The sequence below is a fragment of the Hypanus sabinus genome, chromosome 12 (genome assembly GCF_030144855.1).
Source record: "Hypanus sabinus isolate sHypSab1 chromosome 12, sHypSab1.hap1, whole genome shotgun sequence".
Classification (NCBI taxonomy): domain Eukaryota; kingdom Metazoa; phylum Chordata; class Chondrichthyes; order Myliobatiformes; family Dasyatidae; genus Hypanus; species Hypanus sabinus.
The window spans coordinates 33305971-33332878 of NC_082717.1; the positions used below are offsets into that span (position 1 = coordinate 33305971).

At 39.2% G+C, this 26908-nt stretch overlaps 1 protein-coding gene across 3 annotated transcripts in view; it reads left to right on the plus strand.

Moving 5' to 3' along the window:
* Positions 1-237: 237 nt before the first annotated feature.
* The window catches only part of prkcea (protein kinase C, epsilon a), a 616772-nt gene continuing 590101 nt past the window's right edge, over positions 238-26908 (plus strand). The window contains exon 1 of one of the 3 annotated variants that reach the window (XM_059985743.1): positions 238-271. Coding sequence is in view for 2 of the 3 variants with exons in the window: in XM_059985740.1 (XP_059841723.1) it covers positions 9782-10129 (348 nt within the window). In the remaining variant the exon portion in view is untranslated. Of the gene's footprint in view, positions 272-7769; positions 10130-26908 lie in introns of those variants that run through there. The other 2 variants (XM_059985740.1, XM_059985741.1) reach the window with 2 other exon arrangements.

Consider the following 26908-nt stretch of genomic DNA (forward strand, 5'->3'; position numbering starts at 1 on the left):
AAAAAAAAGATGAGGAGTCAAAGCATTTCTTTTTTCGCTGTCGGCTCTGCGTTTGGTGTTGCTAGGAGAGGGATCTGCTCGCTCCCGTTCCAAAAGTTCCTGTTTCACGTCGGAAACCGCCAGTGGTCGCTGCTCACTCACAAAACGCTCCCAGATTGACCGTCAGGCCGCACGTTCACCAAGGCGGAAGATAAAATAGTTCATAAAGAGAACGCGTTTGTGAAGGAAACAGCAGGGATCTATATTTGGCCATATTGCTGACATCAAATTTGTAAGCAATATTCAGGTTTTATATTTCACACTAGTTTAAGTAATACTTTGTGAAAGAGATACGTGATCTTCAAGTCAGCTGGGTGATGTCGAAACGTGATAAAATGTTTTTTTTACAAAATTAAACGCCAACTCACTTTTTGGTCGAATGGGTAAGGGTTACAGAAAGTAGTTAGTCCGTCCTTCAAGTATGTATTGACTCTGCAAGGTAGGTCCACTCAACTCCATGCCGCAATTCCTTCTCCACAGCTAGGCAAATTTTAAACTCTCAGTATTGATTGAACGTGATTTACTGAAACTACTTCCTCCCCTTCTCATAGACTGGATTCCTTCCCTTAAAAAACTGTAAAATATTTGTTGGTAAAATTGAAACTGATCAAAAATTTTTGTTTTACCAGCTCGTGGTGGACAGAGAATACCACTGGTTTTTGAGTTGAGTTAAGGGGCAAAATTTTAGGGGTAACACAAGGGGGAACTTCTTTACTCAGAGAGTGGTTCCTGTGTGGTAAGAGCTTCCAGTAGAAGTGGTAGAGACAGGTTCGATATTGTCATTTTAAAAAATGGATAGGTATATGGACAGGAAAGGAATGGAGGGTTATGGGCTGAGTGCAGGTTGGTGGGATTAGGTGAGAGTAAGCGTTTGGCTAGGACTACAAGGGCCGAGATGGCCTGTTTCTGTGCTGTAGTTGTTATATGGCTATATGGTTTTGTTCATGCACCGGATGCAGCCTTTGGCAAAATCAACATTTGTTGCCCAATTCCTAATTTGAGATGGTGGTTATAAGTTGCCTGGAGCCATTGCAGTCCTTGAAGTAAAGATGTGGAGTTCCAAGATTTTCACTCAGTGATAATGGTTTCTATTCCCCAGACAGCATGATGTATGAACCTTGCAGATGTTGCCATTGAATTCATGGAGGTTGGAGGTGGAGTGTGTAAATTTTAGAAGTGCAAGTTGGCAAGATGTTCCAATATGTTTTGTAGATGGGACATGCTGTAGTCATGAAGTGTCAATATTCTTGGGGGTAGATGCATATTATGAGATGAATGGGTTGTGAATCAAGCAGGATATTTATTCTCAGATTATTGAGCTTCTCAAATATTAAAGCTGCAGCAGTCCATGCAGGTGAAAACAATCTCTTCACATTCCTGACTTCAACTTTGTTGAAACTGGTGGAAAATATGTGCATCAATGAGGAAGCCACTTGCCATGATATACTTATCACTCTGACCTGTTGTTGTAGCAATACAATTCATGGGATTGGTCCAGTTTAGGTTTGGGTCAATGGTGGTCCCTGGGATATTGATGGCAGATATTTACAATGTAAAAGTCAGGCAATATATTAATTATTATTTATTTTCTCTCCACAGTATAACAATGGCATTGGATGCTTACACACTTTTTTGAAGTCACATTAATCTTCTAACCAAACCATACATTAAAATATATACCAAGAAATTTTTGATGTTAACCATTAATAATTAAAACAATGTAGCCTTCAAGTGAGGTTAGTAACCAGGAAAAACAAATGTAATTCAGTTCACATTTTAAAGTTAATTAATTAGCATTTGCAGCACAGTAACTAGCTCAAACAAATTGTGATGGTGCTTGTGCCCTGAAGAACCTGTATAATGCCAATAGTACTCCTGCATCTGCATTTACAGTACAAGTTTAGCTGTGTAAACTTGATATATGATATGCTGTGCCATTGGTGGTGTTACAGTCCCTCAGATGGGAAGACAGATATTTGTCTTGATCACCAGTACCAAAAGGCTGCTTTGTGTACTCTTTCCCTCTGAAGTCAGTGGAACAGAGTATTTGAAGTGGTGAACAAACAAATAAGAATTAGTCAAAGTGAAAGTTGAGTTTTCTGTCATATGCAAAAGTACATTTATGTATATTTATATTAAAAAACTTACTTGCAGCAGCATCATAAACACATAGCTCATCTCAGCAGTTTCCATTAATTTTACATTGACAGTTGCCATTATAAGTGTTAACATTGGTTTGTTTCAAGGAAATGTATATAGATGTAATTAATACTATCATTTGTATTATGCAATCTATTTGTGTATGCTTGTCATACTGTAACTACATCTATCATTGATAAAGTAAGGGGCTATAATGGCATTATGATGAGCAGGAAGCTCTTTTCCTTTACATATGTGAATGCAGAAACTTGTAAGGGAGATTCAGGCTCAAATTTTTAACATTTTGAATATGATTTAAGAACTTTCTAAATTGCAAAAATGTTAGAGCTACCTCCATCCTTTATTTACATGAGTAGGTGGATAAATATACCTAGACGACATATGACTGTCACAATAAAACAAAATTTACATTTGCTGGGAATTTAGGGAACTAAATGTAATGCATTTATTAAAAATATGGTTTGTAATGAAACACTAATAACACTGAAATTGGTTGCTGAAGTGTTGTAAACATTGAGTATAATGAAATAGAATGTTATATTTTACCCTGAAAGCTGCAAGTGATCACCATTTCCAAAATTATATTGAGTAAAACAGATAAAAATATATCAAGTAAACAAATACTTAATGCTAGAATTGTTCATGCTTATTTTAATCATGTAAGCAGATGTGCTTCATTGTTCCAGTTTTTTCTGCAGGCTGAAATCAGCTCACGAGATCATTCACTGGTGATGTAGCACAAAGATGGAAAGGAACTCTGATGCGTTCAGCTTTCTTTCTGTGGGCTGAAATCAACGTGGGGCCAATAAAAAGAAACAAGGTGTAAGTGGAGTGGCCATTGTTGGAGCTGGCCAATGTTAGAATGGTCCAGCTTTGGCTCAACAGGCTTGGGTGAGAATAGGCTTGGGAAAGCACGGGTGGATTTCCACGTAAGTTTCTAATAAGTTTTGTTCTGCTGTTAGCACATAGCTAATGCACTGAGAATGAGCTTGGAGGTAGTGGTATGTTCTTGGTGTGATAAGTCTGGAGATTTGGGAGACATCCAGTCTCCCAGATAACTACATCTGCAAGAAGTGCATTGAGCTGCAACTCTATAGAGAACGTGTAAAGGAACTGGAACTGCATCTGGATGACCTTTGGCTCACAGAGAAAACTGAGGAATTGATGGGAGCTACAGGGAGTTAGTCACCTCTGAGATGCAGGAGGCAGGTCCTGGGGTGACTGTCAGGACAGGGAGAGGGAGTAGGCAGCCAGTACCGAATAACCTTGTGGCCATTCTCCTGAATAATAAGTATACTGTTTTGGATACTATTTTGGGCGGGGGGGGGGGGAGGTGTGAGAACTACCGGGGGCGGGGGACCACAACAACCAGGTCTCTGGCATTGTCTGGCTTTGTGGCTTGGAAGGGAAATGGGGAGGGGGAGGGGAGAAGTGGATAGGAGATAACATTTCCATAGTGATAGGGGATTCCATAATTATAGGAGTAGTTTGCAGATTCTGTGGACATGAAAGAGATGCCTCCTGGGTACCAGGGTCAAAGACATCTTGTATCAGGCTTAGAGCATGCTTGTGGGGGAGGGTGAATTGCTAGAAGTCATGGTACATATTGGTACCAACAGTGTAGGTGGGATAAGGGAGTAAGTCCTGACAAGAGAATGTAGGGAGTTAGGCAGAAAGCTGAAAAACAGGAGCTCCACAGTATTAATCTCTGGATTTCTACCTGTGCATGTGACAGTTAGGGCAGGAATAGGAAGATTTGGCAGATATTCATGGCTGAGGAACTGCTCCAGAGGACAGGGTTTCAGGTTTCTGGAATATAGGGATTTCTTCTGGGGAAGGTACGACCTGCACAAAAAGGATGGGTTACACCTGAACCCAAGATGGACCAATATCTTTGTTGGCAGGATTACTAGAGCCTTTAGGGAGGGTTTAAACTAATTTGGAGGGGTGTGGGAACTGGAGTAATAGGATTGAGAATATGGGAGCTGGTGTAGAATCAGATGCAGTGTGTAGTTAGGCTGCGAGGAAGGACAAGCAGATGATAGGACAAAATTGTAGTCAGTGGGATGAGTTAAATTTAACAGGGTCAAAGTTGAAAAGCATTATGAATACAGGACTGAAGGTGCTATATTTGAATGCACGCAATATGTAGAATAACATAGATGATCTAATAGTGCTGTTAAGGATTGTCAGGTATGATGATGTGGGCATCTCTGAGTCTTGACTGAAAGAAAATCATAGTTGAGAGCTTAATAGCCATGGATACACATTGTATAGAAAGTACAGGCAGGTAGGCAGAGGGGGTAAGTGACAATATTGATAAAAAGAAATGAAAGCAAATCCTTGGAAAGATGTGACATAGGATCAGAAGATGTAGAATCCTTGTGGGTAGAGTTTAGAAACTGCGAGATTAAAAATACCCTGCTGTGAGTTATAAACAGGCCTCTGAACGGTAGCCCTGATGTGAGTTACGAATTATAATGGGAGATCAAAGAGGCATGTAAAAAGGGCAATGTTGCAAGAGTTATGGGAAATGTCAAAATGCAGGTAGATTGGGAAAATCTAGTTTGTGCTGGATAGCTAGAGAGGGAATTAGTAAAATATCTATTTTACCTTTTTAGAGCAGGTTGTGGTTGAGCCCACTAAGAGAACAGCAATTCTGGGTTGGGACTTATGTAATGACACAGATTTGGTTAGGACGAATGAGTAGGTTCTGGAATGGTTTCTCAGGACAAAGAAATTACAAATGTCACTCCACTCTTTAAGGAGGGAGAGAAGCAGAAGAAAAAAAGTCAGGCCAGTAAGCGTGACTTTACTGGTTGGAAAGATGTTGGAGCCTATTATTATGATTGCGGTATTAGGTATTTGAAGGCACATGATAAAATAGGCCAAAGTCAGTATGAGTTTCTAAAGGGGAAAGAGTGCCTGTCAAATCTATTGGAATTTTTTGAGTAAATAGCTGCCAGGATAGATAAAGGAGTGGATGTTGTTTATTTGGATTTTCAGAAGGCCTTTGACAAGGTGCCACACATGAGGTTGCTTAATAAGTGCTGATGGTATTACAGGAAAGGTACTAGCATGGATAGGAGATTGGCTGACTGGGAGGAGGCAAAAAGTGGGAGTAGAGAGGCCCTTTTCTGGTTGGCTTCCAGTGACTCATGGTGTGCCACAGGGATCAGTGTTGAGACTGCTTTTCACATTAAATATCAGTGAATTGGATGAAGGAATTGATGGCTTTGTGGCCAGGTTTGCAGATGATAAGAAGGTAAGTGGAGGGTCAGGTGGTGTTGAAGTAGGGAGTGTGCAGAAGGACTTAGACAATTTGGGGGAATGAGCAAAGGAGTAGCAGTTAGAATATATTGTCATGGTCATTCACGTTGGCAGAAGGAATAAAGGAATGGACTGTTTTCTAAATGGGAAGAAAATCCAAAAATCAAAGGTAGATAAGTATTTGGGAGTCCTTGTGTAGGATTCCATAAAGGTTAACTTGCATATTGAGTCAATGGTAAGGAAGGCCAAGGCAAAATGAGCATTCATTTTGAGAGGACTGGATTACAAAAGCAAGGATATAATGCTGAGGCCTTATTTGACATTGGTTAGATTGCACTTGGAGTATTGTGGGTAGTTTTGGGCACTTTATCTAAGAAAAGATGTGCTGGTGATAGTCCAGAGGAGGTTCATGAGGAGGATCTCGGGAATGAAAGATTTAACATATGAGGAGTGTTTGATAGTTCTAGGTCTGTACTTGCTGGAGTTTTGAAGAATGAAGGAGGTTCTCATTGAAACTTATCAAATATTGAAAGGTCTAGATAAAGTAGATGTGGAGAGGATGTTACCCATAGTGGGTGAGTTTAGGGCCAGAGCGCACAGCCCAAAATTGAGGGACATTTAGAACAGAGATGAGGAAAATTTTCTTGAGCCAGAGGGTGGTTAGTCTACAGAATTCATTGCCACAGAAGGCTGTGTAGGCCAAGTCATTAGGTATATTTAAGGAGAACGTTGATAGGTTATTAATTAGTCAAGACATCAAAGATTATAGGTAGAAAGCAGGAGAATGGAGGTGAGACTTATAATAAATTGGCCACGATGGAATGGCGGAGCAGACATGATGGACCGAATGGCCTAATTCTGCCCTAAGTTTGTCTTATAAGGTTGTGATCTCTGAAATTTCATTCATTATCCAAAACAGAGAAGTCTTTTAATAGCTTTGTGAATCAGAGCATCACAGAGTTCATTATGGCAAGAAAGATGAGCATAAAGAATCTATTTGCACTCCTGGCTTGGGTTGAGATCGATTTAACACAAAATTGCTCAACCACAGTTTATGATTTAATCTCCATTTAATTCACAGGATGACAACTATGGGTCAGCATTGGACAATCTCACTTTAGTTGTTTATGGTATGCTTCAGAAATAAAGTTTGGGATTTTCCCATGTTGATTCTGATAAAGCTATTACCATTCATTTTGTTCATCAAAAAGGGATTAGAAAAGTCATCTATTATTCTCTTTGATACCCATTGCTTCCAATTGTATGACAGTCACCACCAAAAAACTCTTTGCTCTCAATTTCACTGCACATTGGCTTTGATAACTGGTAATCCAGCCTGCACGAGCTCAGATATAAAGATGCAAAAAGAACCTGAACAATATATCTGAAGAGGAAAGAACTCCAGAAAACCATCGGAAAATTCAGTTTCAATAGATTGGAAGACTTCATTTTAGAATGAAAAAAATAGTATGGCCAGCAAATGGTAATCTCCTCTGCATATCAGAGCTGCACTGGAAGATATAAATATAGGAGAAGGAGGCAGGCATATAAACTCTGGAGCCTTCTCTGTCAAGAAATCATGATTGATCTGTGGCTTAACAAAATACAGAATTGGAAAATAGTAGTCCTTCAAAAAGACATGACTGGGGAATCAGGAAATGGGAGAGACATTGAACAAATATTTTGTATCTGTCTTTGTGATAAATGAAACTAAAACCCTCACAGCTGAAGTTCAAAATCTAGGGTTAAAAGGATAATACAATTATTACCACGATGCAAACTAATGAAACAAAAGACTGACAAGTTTTATAGAGATCGTGGCTTGCGTCCTAGGCTGTGAGAAGTTTGCAGTAATAATAAATGTTTCAAACTTCCAAAGATTTTGAAAAGGTTGCAGTACATTGGAAATCTAGGATAGAAGACCATTTTCCTCCTTCAGCATCTTAACATAGCCCACAGGCCAATGTCAACCCCTCAGTACTGATGAAGGGTCTCGGACAGAAACATCGAAAGTGCTTCTTCCTATAGATGCTGCTTGGCCTGCTGTGTTCCACCAGCATTTTGTGTGTGTTGTTTGAATTTCCAGCATCTGCAGAGTTCCTCGTGAATGTCTATGTTGTTTTGGAATAGATGTTGTCTTTAATTTACCACAAATCTCTACAAGTCATTATGGTAAGTAGCACCTTAACATCTGGTATCTTGGTGCCAGAATTGTTACTGGATCTGAAATTGTTTACTACTAGATCTTAGGTCTTTTACAAAATCTTTCCTTCCCTAGCCCCAATTATTTCGCAGTTTAAATTTACGGCAAAAAAATTCACAATACCTTTAAAGTATAATGGTTTAATATATCAACCAGCTGTGCACTGAGCTATGAAAGAGAAAGCATTTTTTTAAAACGTGCAACGCAGCGACTTCCTGAATTCAGTAACGGTATGTGTGGAAATACTTCTGTAAAAAAAATACTCCTTACAAGGAGGAAAGAAGGTATGGCGATGTGTCTCGACTTGAATGCAGTACCCATAACAATCAGTTACAGAACTGTCACAGTAGAACCCTTTAAACTCAAACCCCGCAGCTGATTGGTTGTTAAATGGTGGCGATGGGGCAACAGCAGATAAAATACAAAGAAACTACAGCAAATGTATTATAAATTGAAGTAGGAAATGTGTATATTTTATGATATCTTGGATCGGTCAGTTTGTACATGCAGTATAAAATTATTTAAATTGCAGAAACTTTGAACAAACAGCTTTTAAGCTTTCGCAATTAAAGCGTGGAATGCGAGAGTTTATGAATCGGCTCTACAGTATTTCCAACCGTCCGAATTGACTTCCTTCCTGCGAATGCTGCAATGAGAGTGGGAAATCCCACAAAGAAGTGCACAAAATATCTATCCACTCCTATCGTTTGAGGACTGCAGTAACGTTTCACCCAAACTCTTGAAAAACCAAGATTACAATAGCTGGTTTTAATTTAGTAACACGGTGAATTAAAGAACCCACTATTGTGGATGTGAAATGTCACAACTATGTTTATCCCAGATGTTATATATTAAATGGAGCATTGCGCGTTCTACGGGGAAAGCTGACAATGTACTTCGGAATTCCAAAAGAGGTTAAAATATTTTTCCGCCTGTTCAAAATTATGCAACAATTTCTTGTGACAGTTGTCTGGTGACAATATCTAGTTGTAGTCCAACTCAGTAAGTCCACAAATGCGTGTAAATCTGCCTGATTACTACTGTCTGCACCACGTATTTATTGAACGTATAAACCGTGTTCATTCACTAAAATCAGTATCTTTGCACGGGAGTAGACTAAAAACGCAACCTGAGCTCATAACGGGAAGGAAAACAAGATTAGCATCGAGGGTTCGTGCGATTATTGTGTTGTGAAAATATCGTTGAGTTGGAAGGCACTATTCCTGGGCGATGTTTAAAAGCTGGTTACAACACTCTGTTGAATAGCCCTGGAGCCCGGGAAGACTTTCTGACGTCTTTTGCGCATTTCCTGCATCAAGGCCAACAGAGGAGGAGGGAAAACGAGAGAGAAAGAGAGAGAGAGAGAGAGAGAGAGAGTAGGAAATCACCGCAGCTACCAACAACAGTCTCAGCAGTTTGGCTCCGCGAGTTGCCAACAGCAGCCAGCAAACAAAAACAACAAAAAGAAAACAGGTAGTGGCGATAATCACATTGCTCTACGCCCCCTCCCTCACTCTGTGTAATTTTAGTAATATAAAAACAAAAGCCCAGTTTGTTTGGACACAAAACAAAAAGTCGATTTCCTGCATGTAACCCCCTTATGCAGAGGGTGGCTGAGTGTGGATCAAGCCGAAAGGGGGAAGAGAGGCTATGCGGACCGCTAGATGAGGAGCAGAAGACCACTTATTCATTACCTTTTATCTGGGCAAATTTTCGGTGGTAAAAAAAAGTTTGGGAGGATTCTCTCTCCTTTTCCCACTCTCACCCCCACCTCCTCCCTCCCTCCTTCCCTCGTCCTCCCTGTTTTCCCTCCAAGGATTTGAGCGAGGAGTTTGAGGGGCCGGGGTGCTTTTTTTTTGCTGCCTGCTTTCCTGAGGTCACTTCGCACCGCAGCTCCGGCGTTAGAGGAACCGGCCGCCGGTGGGTCGAGGGTCTCCCTCGATACGAGAATCTCTCTGCTCCCTTCCTCCTTGCGCCCTTCTCCGCCTTCCTTGACGAAAAGTAGCAGTGGATCCAGGCGGGCGAGCGGAGGATTCGGACGGCAGCGCCTGGCGGGCGGGCGGATTCACCTCCCCCACCCTCCTTACCCCCTCTCCGTAGAGCGGAGCGATGGTCGTCTTTAACGGGCTGCTGAAGATCAGGATCAGCGAGGCTGTCGACTTGAAGCCCACCCCGTGGTCGCTGAGGCATGCTGTGGGTTCCAGGCCCCAGACTTTCCTGCTCGACCCTTACATTGCGGTCAACGTTGACGACTCGAGGATCGGCCAGACGGCCACCAAACAGAAAACTAACAGCCCCGCCTGGAACGACGATTTTGTTACCGACGTGTGCAACGGCAGGAAAATCGAGCTGGCCGTCTTCCACGATGCGCCCATCGGTTACGACGATTTTGTGGCCAACTGTACCATTCAGTTCGAGGATCTATTGCAGAATGGCAGCAGACACTTCGAAGACTGGGTAAGATGCTAATGTAAACATAAATATACACAAAACCACTTAAAAGAAACACATCATTCCCGCCTCACCGCATTTTGCCCGACCCTTGTAAAGATAACGGGTTGATATGCAGAGTTTTGCCAATGTTTTGAAGTCTCTCCCCCCCCCCCCCCCCCGACAACGCCTGTCACCAAGGAACTTGCAGTTTATTGAGGACACAGAGCATGTACGATGACCATATATTTTACTGACAAGTAATATAATGCGGCAAATACTTATTTCTGCCGGTTGACATGGAGTAGTTTTGTTGGAGGATTAAATGTTCCGTTGACTTTAATTTGTCTGACATCGCATGCACGAGCAAATTGACAGCGCGTGCATGTATTGAGTGGCACTAATCTAATTTGCTTCACATTCAGAAGAGTCCTTTGGTTAAACCTAAATTTGGTTAAGTCCAATCCCTAAATATGGATTGTTGTGCTAATGGGCTAAATATGTTAATACTCATTGTATAATGTAGATATTATCATGACTCAAGGAATTGATGTTTTAGGTCTATTGCAATGTACCGCAGCAGTCGGTAGTATTTTCTCTAAACAAAACTGAAAGTAGTCATAGGCATTATCGTAATTTTTTTTTCGTGATTTCAGTAGCATCGAGTCTGCCTTGTTTTAGTTGTAACTGTAACTTAAAAAGTAAATAGACTTAAATTTAGGCCATGTTTCCGTGAAGTAAAGATTTGACTGGATGATACAGTTGAGCATCTTTAGGAGGAATTGAAGCATCGCATTTGGCTCTGCAGGCAAATTGAAATTCAGGCCGAGTACACTGATTTTTTAAAAAAAAACTGTTCGCATCCACAACAAGGTGACATGTTACCTTTTTGATTGTATGAATCTGAAAGCAGGTGTTAAAGAGAAAACAGTGCTGTGGGGAATGCACATGTTTTAAAATTGAAATAACTTGGCGACTGCAGGATGTAAAGCATGAGAAATGCCACACTTTTATCTATTTGCCTATATCCTGGGGAAAAGATATCGAATATACACTGAGTGTAAGAACATTTTGAAGCTGCTGAAGAAAGTGTTCGCATGTTCACTGCACGGTGTCCGAAGGAAATTTTCTCCATTCTCCCCACACCCCCCCATCCCTAATTGAAGGTTTATGCAAAGGAGGACAGTTTTGATTAGGATCGTCTCCTGTACTATCACTGAGCTAAGACAAAAGTGTGAATTAATTATTTTTTGTTTAGAGAAAAAATGGAAATTATTTTAAAAACTCTCATCAGTTATTTTTTCCTATGAATACTATTGGTGTATTTTGCATTTTGCATCAGGATTATGCGTAATACAAGCTGGTATTCCTTTTCCAAGCTAATTTCTTTAAAGTAATTGGAACATGCAAATAAAAGTCAACCAATTGTCCCCATCAACCCATTCTACCAATAAGTTCGATCCTAGCGGAGTTGCACCTCAACCCCTTTAACCCACTATTATTTTTTTCTTATTCTTTGATATGTTTATCTAACAAAATCTTTGCCTTCACTTTAGGCCTTTTTTGACACTTTCACTTGTTCTGAATTTTCACCCACCTTGCCTGGTCTGTTTATTAGTTTAAGCAATTTTTAAATTCCTATAATATTTTGTATATAATTTAACCCTTCAAGGATTATGATACTCAGATGATGCTATGTTCACTTAAGCCAGTGTGTACATTGCGAAGGATGGTACTCAGAAATGATGCAGTTGATTTTGATTGATCCTAAAAACTACTATTTGTGCTCAGATATTTGAAACATAAATGAAAAATATGCATTGACACAGACATCTTAATCGCAGAACATGTTTCAGAGAAAAAAAAGATAGGATCTTTGTGAAGTTATTGATCCAGTTTAATTTGTTTATCCTCGTGTTTCATTTATTTGTAAATATGGTGTCTTTACTATCACTATATTGATATCACTATATCAATTTCTTCTCTGGAAGTAAATATTTATCACACCTTTGTTACTGTAACTGAGTAAAACATAATGCTGAAATTGTGCAGCATTGCCATTAGGAAGTAAAGGTTATTTACATCTAAAGTGTAGCTGTGGTGAGGGCATTGCTGAACTTTCATTTTTGCCTTCCAGACTGGGTTATGTTTAGGAAATTTCCTTTATATCTCAGACTTTCCTGTAAGCAAAGTAAGGAAGGACTAAAATAGAAATGGAAAATAAGATAGAAATCACCTCTGAGATGTGATAGGTTATCTTTCTATCTTTGCTGCATTTGCAGCAAGTATCCTGGAGTGATTGTTAGGTTAAGGGCTGGTGCTCAGTCTATCAGACTGCTGCCCAGGTTTTGAGGGTGAAAATATTCTGCATTGTCATGTGTCTTTCCTACTTTAATGGGTCAGCTGCCTGCAATTGCCAGCTCTGGATGCAGAGAGCCCATCCTGCTAACTGAACTGTCCCACATTCCAGTACAGAGGCCAAAATGATGGATGGCTGAAACCAGTGCATGAAGAAGCACAGGCCCCAAAATCCCCCTGAAAGCCTTTGACCGTCAGAAAAGCTGTGCTGCACTCACCCCCAATCCCTCTCACGTTTTGAAGATGTTAGTTAAGTGACATGAAGTATAAAGGATATGAAGAATTATTAAAATTAATAATTAAAAACAAAATTAGCTAAAACAATTAAATAACTTCTAGAGAATTAAAACAAAACTCAATTTGAACAAAATATACAGTACCTTCTTTCCTTTCTTTGCATTGTCCTTCCAAACCCCACTGAAGTTAGTGGGGGTCATGAATCTTGTGTCGTGTCGACCCACGGAGTGTTCAGTCACAGAATCTATAACAGAAATAGTGCCACCATCTGCATTTGTCTATATATAGATAGAAGTCCTCAATTTGCCAGTAGCAAAACTGCGGCAGGTTTGTTTTAAAATTTAACAGCAACATCTTAGCACTACGATATTAAAGGAAACTTTATGCCATTGCCAGTACAGTTTGCCATCATCTATGAATGAATATTTTCTGAATAGATATATTCCTACATTTATTCATTTAACCATTGAAGCAAATCGTAATTGATTAATTGACAAAGTCAAGACTAGTCTTGGGTTAATAGTGGATGTGATATTTTGTTTTAGAAAGAAGTGGAGGGGAGGCTACATCTACCATAAGAACATGAAATGGATGCTGATGCTGCTGAAACCCTCATGCCTACTCTGCCATTTAACTGAATCAAAACTGATGGAATGTGGGCCTCAGTAGCACTTTCTTGCTCTTTCTCCATGCCCTCATAGTTCAAACATCTGTGACTATACATTTTGATTCTATTCATTGGCTCTCTGGCAAGAGAATTTATATATCTATCTATATATATAGAGAGAGAGAAGAAAAAAAGTCTCCTTATCTTTGTCAATAAGCGACTTATTCTGAAACAGCACATCTGTGTTCTAGATAACCCCATGGGAAACATTCACATCATCCACCCTGTTAATTCAGAATCTTAAATATTTCAATAGTATTGGCTGAACTTCATTAAGTATAGAGTCCAATTTGCTTAGTCTTTCTTCAACCTGTTCATCCCAATTATGTGGCCGAGTGAACAATAATATGTAATTTCCTTTCTGAATTATTAGTAGAGAATACATGTACTGACCAATATATTTGTATGATGTTGTATCTTCCCTTGAGAGAGGGAAGTGAATTCTCTTGCCTCCAAACATATCTCCCTACAACGCATTCTGATCGGCCACATATTTGCTGCAGCTGAGAAGAAAAGTTAGCAAAGTTCATTGCCCGTGTTGATCTTTGTCAGTTGTCAGGATGCCTAATGGGATTTGCTATTGGATTTTCTACTTTTTTTTCCTACGGAGACTTGATGCTGCTCAGTGGCTCACAAAGGCTGTGATGCTGAGATTAGGCACTTAGAAAGGTAAAAGATATTTGTCTTTATGGATTAGTTGAGCTGAGTGGTTTGTGCTTTGGAGAAATATTGCCTTTAATCATGATCACTAAATCTGTGCAAAAGTACTGTTTGCCAGTTGTATTCATCTCCATTGACTTCAGTGGAACTGAGAGTTGCAGGCGTGATGCGTCGACAGCTGGAATCTTTACCAGACCTGGCCAACATCATTGATTATGGATGAACTTTACCCTTTAAGTAATTTATCGTAATCTAGAGAACATGGATTTATGATAAGCAGGGAAAAGTTTAAAGGAGATGTGCAGTGCAAATTTTTTATACAGAAGGTGGTAGGTGTTTGGAATATGCTGCCAGGAGTACTGGCAGAAGCAGATAAAACAGACGCATTTAAGAGACTTTTAGATAGACACATATGCTGGGAATGGAGGGATATGGAACATATCCCTCCAGACAGAAGGCAGAAGAAATTTAGTTTAATTTGGTATTGTGCTCAGCACAGACAATGTGAACTGAAGGGCCTGTTCCTGTGCTTGTACTGTTCTATGTTCTGATTGGGGAGGAAATCCTTCTTCTTTGTGCTCAAGTGCACATTGGCAAAAATAGCTTGTTTGACAAGATGAGACCTTAGTATCTTTCCCTCTTTGTGAATTGGGAAGGGAGGGGGGAAGGAGTATGTTAACCATCTGAATGTTTTGAATCTGACAGGCTATAATGATGCTAATTGTTGCCTGTGAATTATTCAGGTGCTACTGCTTTATTTTCAGATTTGGTATTATTAACAAATGGATATGGCTTATTTTGGAATTTGTCCATCCTATTTTATCACTGAATTACAAGTGGCAATGATGTCTACATGATGTCTGCAGTGGATAACGTTTGTGTTCCTTCGCTTGTGATTTTCATTCCTGAAAAAAATACCTATCAATATTGAAGGTAGAGCGTATTAATATTAATTTGTCAGAAAGTAAACTTTTCAGATGTGTAATCTTATCTGCTGTTAGTTGTCTGATTTCCCATGGGGAATTCAGACTTCATTGCTCCTCTCAACTTGAGATTTCACTGTTTTGTTTAACTTATCCCGTACCAAATATTTGTAACATAACTCTGGCACTTTTCATGTTCTAATACACTGGATTCCAGTTAACTGGGACACATTGAGGCCAGTACATTTTGACACATTTAAGAGTTTGTCCCAATTATCTGAACTTTAATGGAAATCATCAAAGAGGAATTAAAACCACAGTTCAACTGAATAAAAAATTATGTATTTAAATGAAATACTGAGCAACATTAGACTATCACCAATAATACTGCAGTACTTAAAACTGTGTATTAGTTCTGACTAGTTACTGATGGAGGAATTCGTTGAGTGTATGCTACCATGTTCTTTTGATGTACTATAAATGAACAAAACTAGTGCAGACACCTAGTGCAGGTTATGGACTAACTCCATAGAATGCTTTTTGATAATTTCATCCTCCAAATCTTCTTTTTCATTGTAACATTCAAGATGATTGTTGATGCCTTCAAATTCTCCGTAGTTTCTAACTTGCTGGAAATATTGAAAATTTTTTATTTTCACTCCCGGCAATTTCTGGCGTCTCCAAGCATGAATGCTTGAAACTGTAGTGAGCAAAACAGTTCTGAATTATCTTACTGCTTATTTTTTGCCAACTTTCAGTGACAAAAATTGCTTCTTTTTGAATCCAAACACGTGCAACAGTTGCTATTTGAAAACAGTTGCTGGAAGTACTATGTAGTGTTTAACAGCCGCACAAGTGCACATGACTGATGCAAATTAGAAGCTGTTGGGCAACAGTCTCTTGTCCTGATTATAGACAATAGACAATAGACAAATAGGTGCAGAAGTAGACCATTCGGCCCCTCAAGTCTGCACTGCCATTCTGAGATCATGGCTGATCATTCACTATCAATACCCAGTCCCTGCCTTGTCCCCATATCCCTTGATTCCCCTATCCATCAGATATCTATCTAGCTCCTTCTTGAAAGCATCCAGAGAATTGGCCTCCACCATCGTCCGAGGCAGTGCATTCCACACCTCCACAACTCTCTGGGAGAAGAAGTTTTTCCTCAACTTTCTTTTGAATAACTGACCTCTTATTCTCAATCCATGCCCTCTGGTACTGGACTCTCTCAACATCTGGAACATACTTACTGCCTCAATCCTATCAAATCCTTTAATTATCTTAAACGTTTCAATCAGATCCCCTCTCAATCTCCTCAGTTCCAGTGTGTACAAGCCCAATCTCTCCAATCTCTCTGCGTTAGACAGCCCTGCCATCCCAGGAATCAACCTAGTGATTCTACGCTGCACTTCCTCAATTGCCAGAATGTCCTTCCTTAAACCAGGAGACCAAAACTGTACACAATATTCCAGGTGTGGTCTCACCAGGGCCCTGTACAAATGCAAAAGGACATCCTTGCTCTTGTACTCAATTCCCCTTGTAATAAAGGCCAACATTCCATTTGCCCTCTTCACTGCCTGTTGCACTTGCTCATTCACCCTCATTGACTGATGAACTAGGACTCCTAGATCTCTTTGCATTTCTCCCTTACCTAACTCTACACTGTTCAGACAATACTCTGCCCTCTTGTTCCTGCTTCCAAAGTGACTAAGTGATTAAGAGGCATAGTGTCCCAAATAAACAAAGAGAATTCTGGCTATTTTCTCAATTAGTTTTTGTTCTTTAAGAGATGTCCCAAATAAGTGGCTGCCCTGATTATTCTGTGGCCCAATTAACCAGTGTCCCCTGTATTAACACTTGCATAAGAACCAACCTGTATTTTTTGCTAGCTTGTCTCATTCATCCATAGTCAATAATGAAGCATGCCATTACTATGTTTTACTCTTATGTCATTATTGTGTATTGCTTTTATGTAGACTATTTATTATGACAGTCCTTCCTTACACTGCATATGGATGTACAACCAGTGAATGATGGAACATAGTATGAAGCTGTTTGAATCATCATATCTGTGCTGGCTCTTAGAAAGAACTATCTAATTGGTCCCTTTCCCCTGCTTGATTACAAAACTTTTCCCTTTGAAATATTTATCGAGTTTCCGTTGTAAGTCATTATGACTTTGATGACTTCAGTTTCAGATCACAACTTGATGTGTAATTTTTGCTTCTCCAGTTGCCCTTGGTTCATTTGGTGCCTTTATTCTCAGCAAAATTGTTAGTGATTTTGATCATTTTTGCCAAATTTTCTTTGACTATTTTGCACTCATAGGATAGCAAACGGTTTCTTTAGTCTCTCATGTCAGTTTTGTTTCATGTGCCGTGCCCAGTAAATCACTGCTGTACCCTGTCCAAAACTGTGATGTTTAGAATTGACCCCAATATGTCAACAAGATTCTCACCTGTGTTTCATAAAGTTTTAGTCTTCACATTTTACTTTATTTTTATTTCTAAAGCCAAGAATCCTTTTTTTTTCATTTTGCAGCCTTTTCAACTTGACCTGCAATGCCTCATTCAAATGATTAAGTGTGTTCAGTCTCAGTTTCTCTGTTCCAGTAACCTCATTACAACAATATTGTTTGGGTCATGCTTTCTTTCTTACACAGTTGAATTGCTTTACAATTCAACATGTTAAAATGTGTTTGCTGGTTTGTTTGTATCTTCATGGAGTCTGTCGCTATCCTAAATGTCTCTGGATACAATATCTGATGCAAACTTCAAAACCTTGGGTACTAGCCTACAAAGTCTCCAGGACATCTTTAGGGAGCGGTGTCTCAGAAAAGCAGCATGCATTGTTAAGGACCTCCAGCACCCAGGGCATGCCCTTTTCTTACTGTTACCATCTGGTGGGCGATACAGAAGCCTTCAGCTTCCTCCCCCCTGCCATCTGATTCCTAATTGGATATTGAATCTCTGGACACTACTCACTTTTTTTTAACATACAGTATTTCTGTTTTTGCACATTTTTGTTTTAATCTATTCAATATATGTAATTGATTTGTTTATTTACTATTATTATTTTTATTTTACTGTTATTATTTTTTTCTCTCTGCTAGATTATGAATTGCATTGAACTGCTGCTGCTAAGCTAACAAATTTCATGTCACATGCCGGTGATAGTAAATCTGATTCTGATAATTATGTCTGGTACATTAAAGCTTAGTTCATTAATACATAAAATGAGTAGTGGCTTTGGTAGATATTGTTGCACAATTCATCCTCTTTTATTTTGTTTGCGAGTTAGTGGCAAGAATTTCCTTTGTTCCTGAAGAGACTGTTTACCAGTCAAACTATCAGTCTACTGATGGAAAGCCAAAAGTGTTGTCAGTCTTTGTCCTCAAGTTTTTCTTCCTTATGTTCAGGACTTCCCTTCATGAACCACACCTAAGTTGAGATCAACATTGGGTCGAAGATGCAGGGGTTGAGGGAGGCAACAGGATTCACAAGTGAAGATGGGGAAGATGTTGTGTCAATGGATGGACAATCCGTGAGAAGGGTGGTCTGGTTTGAATGTTTATAGGTCCAGTCTGATCTGGAGATTGATGGTAGATGAGGTTTTGGTCAGTTGGTTGGTGCTTAATAGGGGATACTGAGTTTGTTAGGGTCCTTATCCAGGAGTCTGACAGGTGTTAATACTATAGGTGAAAGTTCCTGAAGGAGAGCCAGTAACAAATTAATTTAAAGGGAACTAGGTTGTCTGGCATGGGCTGGGACCTGCTGAAGGAGGCCCAATTTAAGTAATGCAGAAGCAAACCTCACAGACAGTGCTTCTGCACCTTTGGCTCACATCCATGGGCTGCTCCAGTATAAATAAAATAAATCTCACAAGTGGCATCCACATACATAGATTGCCATTGCAGAAATCCTGGCGCTTCCATATATTATTCAGCAGATGCCAGAGGAAGCCAAAACAAACATGACAACTTAATAGAACACTGTCTAACTCCATGATTTTCAGTCGTTTATTGTTTTCTAGAGAAGCTAGATAGCCTCGTGCACAGAAACCTGATGCTATACATTTGAATTTCTCTGTAAACAGTGCATCTATAACTTCCACTTTCCATTTCTCATCCATGTTTTTCTTCAGGTATCCACCATCCACTTAGTCAAAATAAGTGTTCACTGACTATTAATGAACACTTAAAAAAAAATTGGTTGGTCATTGAAGTTAGTTGGGACCAGGATGGATTAACAATGCAAACTGTCTCATTCTTCTCATCCGGTTACAAAATGTTATGTTCATATTAAAATGTGGGGACAATTGATTGTCTTTACTTAGTTCCCTTCAAGATTTCTGTATGGCCCATGAAGTACTTTTTGATTTGCAATTGATTTGGCATCCAATAGAGTATAAAAAAGAATAATATCCTTTGTATGACCTTGAAACTTTTTAGTATCTCTCAATAATCATCACGTCTATTAGTTTGTTTTTACCTATTTCATCGCCTCATTTATTTATAGTACACAATATTATTTTTCTAATGTGTCTTTAGTGGAGGAGGAAATGGTGATACTGTAATCCTTGAAATTCAAGTGTGTCCTTCTTAAACAGAGATAGACATCACTGATTTTCTTGTCTCTGCTCTTCAGAGGTGTTGTGATGAATGTTAAACCCAGTTGAAACCTGACCATAGATTGATTTGTGTGACTCACTACATCTGTACACTAATGCTAATATTTCATTTATGTACCTAGCATTGTTGAGGGAGATGGGTATATCATTTATTTTAATTGAAAAGGTTTACTTTTCTTTCCACCTTTCACTTCCCTTTCCCTATATAATGCTTCATTCCCAATCTTCTTCCAAACTTCTACCATTAATTTCAGAATTAGCTACATTATTTTGAACTTCAGAATTTTGCTCAGTTTCTGAAATTCCTTCCACTTGTGTTGATCTGTCTTGGCTTTTTCAGTATATTTTTACTTACTGTCTAGTCAGAAGCTACAACTCACTTCCAGGGGAAATTGCTTAATAGAAAAAAAGAACGGGATTACCATTCATTGATGAAGCATCAACTCCAAATCTATGAAAATCTCATTTGGCAAATTTTTGTTTGATATAAATTAACTGTGTACTGTATCCCAAAAGATGCAAATAAAACAAAATGCCTTGAATTTTGTAAGGTCTTAAGGTAATTGCTTATTTTTCTACAGAACACTTGTTTCTATGCAGACGTTTCAGAATATGTTGAATTTTTAAACTGGGAGCAGCTGTTTCTCCTTCATCTTTGTTCGAGAAAATGGTGTTAAACAGCTGCTGTTCCCTTAGCAACCGTGCAGTAACCATAAGCATCTCTGAACAGCAGTCCTAACCTGACCGGTGGAAACATTTCGAGTAGCCGCAGTCTTAAGGACTGCAATGGTAACCTAATCCACCTGGACGTGGATAGAATTGGATTATTCACCTTCATTGGAAGATAAAATCTATTGAATAAATATCAGGAGGTAGATCCAACCTCATTTGTTTCATGCCAGTGTGTTAAGTTAAAAATTGCTCCCTCATTTTGGTTTGCATTGGCATTATGACACACACTAGCTACATTTAGCTTTTCAGGGTAATGTTGCTCGTTCATTACTCTGCTTTTGTATCAGTGGCGTAAGCAGACGACGTGTCGGGAATAATATTGATGCAATTAAGCAGTTTATATCTATTGAAATGGATCGAGGACTGGTCTGTGCTTGCAGTTGTGCAATGTTTACCATGCAAACATTTACAATTTCTGAATTTATGCTGTTGGTTACAAACAAAAGAAAAATGAAATGAGTATCTTTTTTTATCAGTCAAATACAACGAAGTGGGGAAATATTTCAATGCAAATGTTTACGTAATTTGTGAAAGTTCAGAATATATTTCACCAAAATTAACTTGCTCAACGTCCATTAGACTTTGATTTGTGTTGAGGAAATGCAATATGCAAATTGTCATAAAATAATAATTTCAGCAAATGATGATCTGGACTTTCAATATCTGTAGTCATTACAGGTAGATGTGAATGAGGATTTTCAGGAGATAGAGTCAGAATGTCTTGCTGTTTGCTATAAAGTCCTCAATCCAGAGTCTGCTATGGACAGTAGGATGAGACATGCTTGTGCTTATTCTTCCAAAAGATTCATTTAGCTCACTCAGTGATCAGGAGCTTTGAAGACAGCTCGGTAATGTCTAATATGTTAAGGACCTGCAATTCCTTCTTTGCTGGTATGTGCAATCAGGCAATGGGATGCATAAAGTGTCCTCAAGGCTGTTCCATAGCAGGTGACAGTGGATCTTGTCAGACAGTGTCATGAGCAGGTTGCCACATTTTGATGTATTTTGCATTTCCAGAACTCTCAGATAGGCACCAAGACCTCGACTGCTTAGTAATATGATAAGCTGTCTCCCACAAATTCTTCAGTCACAACCAAAGTTTCAGTACCACATTGTCCTTGAGGTCTTGCAGTATGAATATGACCATCGTTCTTCTGCAGTATGTATTTACTGAGGATATCGACAAAACAATGCAGTGGTCTTTGTCAAGGTTTGTTCCAAGCAGCTACAAACCCAGGACTGCTGTGCTTTTCATGCTGTTCCCAGGAATGCAAACATGGGTTGCTGTTGGAAGATCATTGTGGCTGCTTTTGCAGTAATGGCCTACTCTGAGACAGCCATTCTTGCCAGCAGTACTTGGGTTACTTGCAAATATAGCTTTAATAACAGGCAAATCTTTAAAGAATCCCAAAGGCAACTACCATGAAGGCACATTTGTTCAAAATACTTACCTAACTGTTGAGCTGAGCTGAATGGGGCACTTTTGTGTTTCCTAGCTCAGCACTAAAACCTTGCTCTATTGCAGATAAAGATTTGACCCCTTGATCTCTGTTCTTATGATACTCCTTTCAGATGCTTCACTTTTGGTTGCATCACTTGCTGTCCTCTTAAAGGATTTTTCTGAGGGTAGCTGTCTAAACAGATATGACAGATACATTTTGGGGAGCTATATATAAAAGGATTTTTTGCTACCTTTTGGGATCAACACAACCAACTGGGTTGATGATTAATTATTTAGGCTTGATTTACATTCGAGTGCAGATATCTTCCTCACATTGCACATTTTTGGGAAGAAAAGAATTGTTAATGCATGAAAATTTGTTCTGATAAGTGGTTTTGTAAAATAATTGAGAAATACTTGGATTTAAACTCCTATTAAGCACTTTTATAATATGTATTCTTTCTCAGAGGGTTGCATAATTATCATCTTAAATGATCTTTCGGTTTATAAATATTAAGAATTCCATTCAAGTCCATTATTTGGTACTTAGTACAGTGAAAAAGTCAGATTGATCTTTTGTGTGGTTATTTTAAGGTTTCCACATCATGGTCATATAATTAATGTTCCCTAAACTCAAAAGTGCATTAACAGTAAAGATCAAATGTTGAAAATTTTCTTTCAGTTTTGTTATGTCGTTGACCTCTTGAAGATCAGAAATTCACTTAGAAGACTTAATGATGTAACAGTTCAGAATTCAGTAGCTAATGACTTGTGGTCTTCTTTATCAAATTTTTAAAGATGCTTAAGTTTGGACATGTTGGGCTACTTGAATCATAAAGCAAAATACTACAAAAGCTGGAGATCTAAAATAAATAAGAAAAATGCTAGAAATGTTAGCATGTTAGGGAGTAGCTTTAGATAAAGACATTGGGGTTAATGTTTCAGATCAGTGAACTAGTTGATAAAATACTTGTTCTTGTCTTATAAGGGATACAATTTCAGACAATACTACGCCTGGGGTGTTTCTGTCCGATGCAGCATTTTACTTCTATTGCATCTAAATAATCTCTTGTGCACTCCAAAGTTGTGGTCACTGATTTGTTATTCCTGGTGTATAGGTTACATTTCTAAGTGTGACCCTTTAAACATCTTACCCAATCTTTTTTGTATTAATTTGAGGTATTGCTATGTTCCAATTAAAAAGGCAAAAGTTCAGTTTTCCAGCAAATTTCATTATTTTGAGAAACTCAGTTACAAAAATTCAAAAATTACCAATGCAAGACTTGACCACTGGCATTTGCAATAAGTATTTTTAAGATGTATCGGTCTGCAAGAACTTTGGGGAACTATTTTGTGAATAGGACTCAGAATGTGCTTATGCTTTGTAATTTCCTTTAGAAATAACAATCCCTACAAATGGCCAGGTTAGCAGTTAGTGGAGATAGAGGGCCTGCCTAGCTGCTAAACAACTTCGTTTCCAGATGTTTGACATATGAAGAATAGGGATGGATGAGAGCTTGTACCATATCTTCCATTACCATTACCCCTAAAACTCATAGCTATATTGCTCCTTCCTTCAGCAAGGGTCAGAGTTTGGTCCAGGGCAGGTCGGCTAGTCTTCAGTTAGACAGAAATCAATCTGAACTTTCCCTGTATTTTGAAGTGGTTCATTTAAATTCTAATTTAAATTCAAAAATTGTATTAAAATTATGGTAAATGATTTGTGTGCAGGATCCTTCAAATAGGACCCTAGCATTGATTTGCAAGAAGCCATTTTCATTTATTCTGGAAGAACCATTTTTGGTCTGCTTTGCTTCCAAAAGCTCCAGTTGAGAATTTTGACAAGCTGAAATAATGAGGATGTTGAAACAATAAATGAAGTAAAGCTTGTATGTCCTTCCAGAGAATATAAAGCATCAAGGAGATAATTTGTTGCAATGGATAAATAGTTTGAGTATATTGGGACTTTAGGACACATTTTGCGCAGAACTGGATTTCCAAAATAACGTTTGTTAATGAGAAACTGAGAGTCATTTTTAAGCAACGAGACAATAAGACATAGGAGCAGAGTTAGGCCATTCAGCCCATTGAGTGTTTCGGCATTCAGTCACGGCTGATTTGTTTTTCCCTCTGAGCCGCATCCTCCGTTCTTCCCTGTAAAATTTGATATATTTACTAATTAAGAGCCAATCAACCTTCACTTTCAAAGTTCTAAGTAAATTTATTGGCAAAGTACATATATATCACCATAAAAACTCAGAGATTTGTTTTCTTGTGTGTGTACACAGTAAATCCAAGAAACCCAATAGAATCAATAAAAGACTGCCCCAACAGGATGGACAAACAACCAATGTCCAAAAGCCAACAAACTGTGCAAATAAGAAAAAAAAGCAATACATATCAAGAACTTGAGATGAAGAGTGCTTGAAAGTGAATCCATAGTTTCTGGGAACAGTTTAGTGATGGAGTAGAGAAGTTGAGAGAAATTATTCCCTCTAGTTCAAGAACTAATGGTTGAGGGGTAATAACTGTTCCTCAACGTGGTGGTGTGGGTCTTGAGACTCCTGTACCTTCTTCCTGATTGCAGCAATGAGAAGAGAATGTGGCTTTAGATGGTGGAGGTCCCCGATGGTGGATGGTGCTTTCTTGTGACAGCACGCTATGTAGATGTATTCAGAAGTGGGGAGGGCTTTACCCATGATGGACTGGACTGTATCTTCTACTTTTTCCATTTTTCATTCAGGAGCATTGGTGTTTCCATACCAGGCCATGATGTACTTGTCAATAAACTCTTCACCACACACTGGTAGAATTTTTTCAAGGTTTTAGGTGTCATATCAAATCTTCACAAACTTCTAAGAAATTAAAGGTGTTGCCATGCTTTCTTCATAATTGCATTTACCTGCTGGGTTCAGGACAGATAAATCCATTGAAATGATAACACTAAGGAGTTTAAAGCTGCAAACCCTCTCCACCTTGGTTCCCCATATGAGGACTGCTCATTGACCTCAAGTTTTTTCCTTCCTGAAGTCAATAATAACTTTAAAGTCCCGATGAAGTTGGCAGAAACATTGACCATTTATTCCTCTTCATAAGTGCCGCCTGACCTGTTGAGTTCCTCCAGCATTTTGTGTGTTGCACAGAATACAGCATAAAGTGTAACAGAGAAAAGAGCAACGCAGGCAGATGTTAAGCTATAAGACCATGACAAGGTAGATTGTGAGGTCAGGAAGCCAACTTGAAATGCCAAAGTATTATTCAGTATGCTTAATACACTGGGATAGAAGACGTCCCTGTGCTTGCCAATACATACCTTCAGACTTTTGTGTCTTCTGTTGGTTTATCGAATGGAGCTGTGTGTGAGGCTGGTTGTGCTGTTCCTCTATTGGGATTTAATTATTATCTTTAAAGACATTGCTATGGATGCAAGTTAACTGAATAACTTACCAGCACAACCTTAATTGTTTCACTTATGTTATTCAACTCATACCTGTCCTTATCTGGAAAGTTAAGGAGTTGTGGTCACTATTCTCTACTGTTCACCCACTGAAAGGTCAGTCGCCTGGCCAGGCTCATTACCCAGCACCAGGTCCAGTATGTCCTCTCCTCTTATTGGACCATCCACATACTGACTTAAGAAACCTTCCTGGTTACACTTAACAAATTCAGCCCCATCCAAACCTGCAGGTCCCAGTTTATCGAAGGGAAGTTGTAATCTCCCATGACAACAACCCTATTATTTTTATGTATTTCCTTAATCTGATTACATATCTGTACCTCAGTGCCCTGGTGGCTGTTAGGGGGTCTGTAGTACAATCCCATCAGTGTGATTGCACCCTTCCTATTCCTGAGTTCCACCCAAATGCACTCTGTGTCTGACCCCTCCATCATGTCACCTTCAGTATCTGAAGGGGTATACTTATTGCTGAGGGGAATGTCTACAGGGAAACCCTGCACTGTCTTCTTAAGCTCCTTACCTCTCTTGTTGGTCACCCATCTACTGCCTGAAACCTGTATTGTGGTTGTGACCACATCTTCAAAAGTCTTGTCTTCAGTCATCCAAATAATCCTGGGGTGTATCCAACTCCAGCTCCAACTCCTTAACCTGGTCAGTCAGATGCTGGAATTGGGTACACTTCCTGCAGTTTTAGAGAGTGTGCATCTGCATGAGAATGTAATCCTCCAATTTGAGAACTCGCTCAACATTAGCCAGCTTTGAATGATTTATTTTGTATGTGCCAACTCTGCCAGAGCCTTGGTGACCACTTTTTTTTTCAAGTGGTTGTCTTGGAGGAAAGATTCTGTGAGTGGTCCCCCACGTCCTTCTTACAGCGCAGTTGTTTTTTTTACGAGGTCGAGTTGCGAGCTTGACACTCAACCCGGCACGGATGGAAGGCGTGCCCAGGAGCTGGGTTCGAACTCGGGAACCTTTGCTCCGGAGTCTGGTGCTGATGTCCCTGCCAATTTTTCCTGTCAAAAAATTGCACGCTGTGGATATGCACTGATGCAGTGGTGCATTTCAACCAGGCTATATGCTATAATCATGACAGTGAGGTGCAAGCATGGAATCTATATACATTCTTCCAAATCACATGGGTCTGATTTATCATGCTTCATGATTGCAGCATTTATTTGTTGGTACTCTCCAATTTTTCGCTACTATCTCTTGAAAATCACAAAGAAAGCTTGCACAGAAGTGGTTCAGTGTTCTCAGGATATGGCATTCTGCCCATAATTTCTGTCCTTTGCTCAGATCTCAAAACCATATAGGGGAGTGCTGATGGAAAGGAAATCCTTTCACTAATTAAGGAAAGCACAACTAACCTATCCTCTCATATTTCCTAGATTGGTACTGTACACTTTGAACATAGCTTTTAAAAATAATCAGAAATAAATCCACCCCTGAATCCAGAGCAATGTGGGGATTATGAGTATCAGTTATACTAAAATGTTGGTGTATGATAGCACTATGTTATCTCTGTTGCACATGGTAGCTTAGCAGTTATTTCAACTTTATCAGCTCTGCTGCCATCTGTAATGAGTTTCTACGTACTCCCTGCAACCGCATGGGTTTCCTCTGGGTGAACAAGATTCCTCCCACATTCAAAAGGTATACTGGTTAGTCAGTTTATAGGCCATTGTAAATTGTCCTGTGA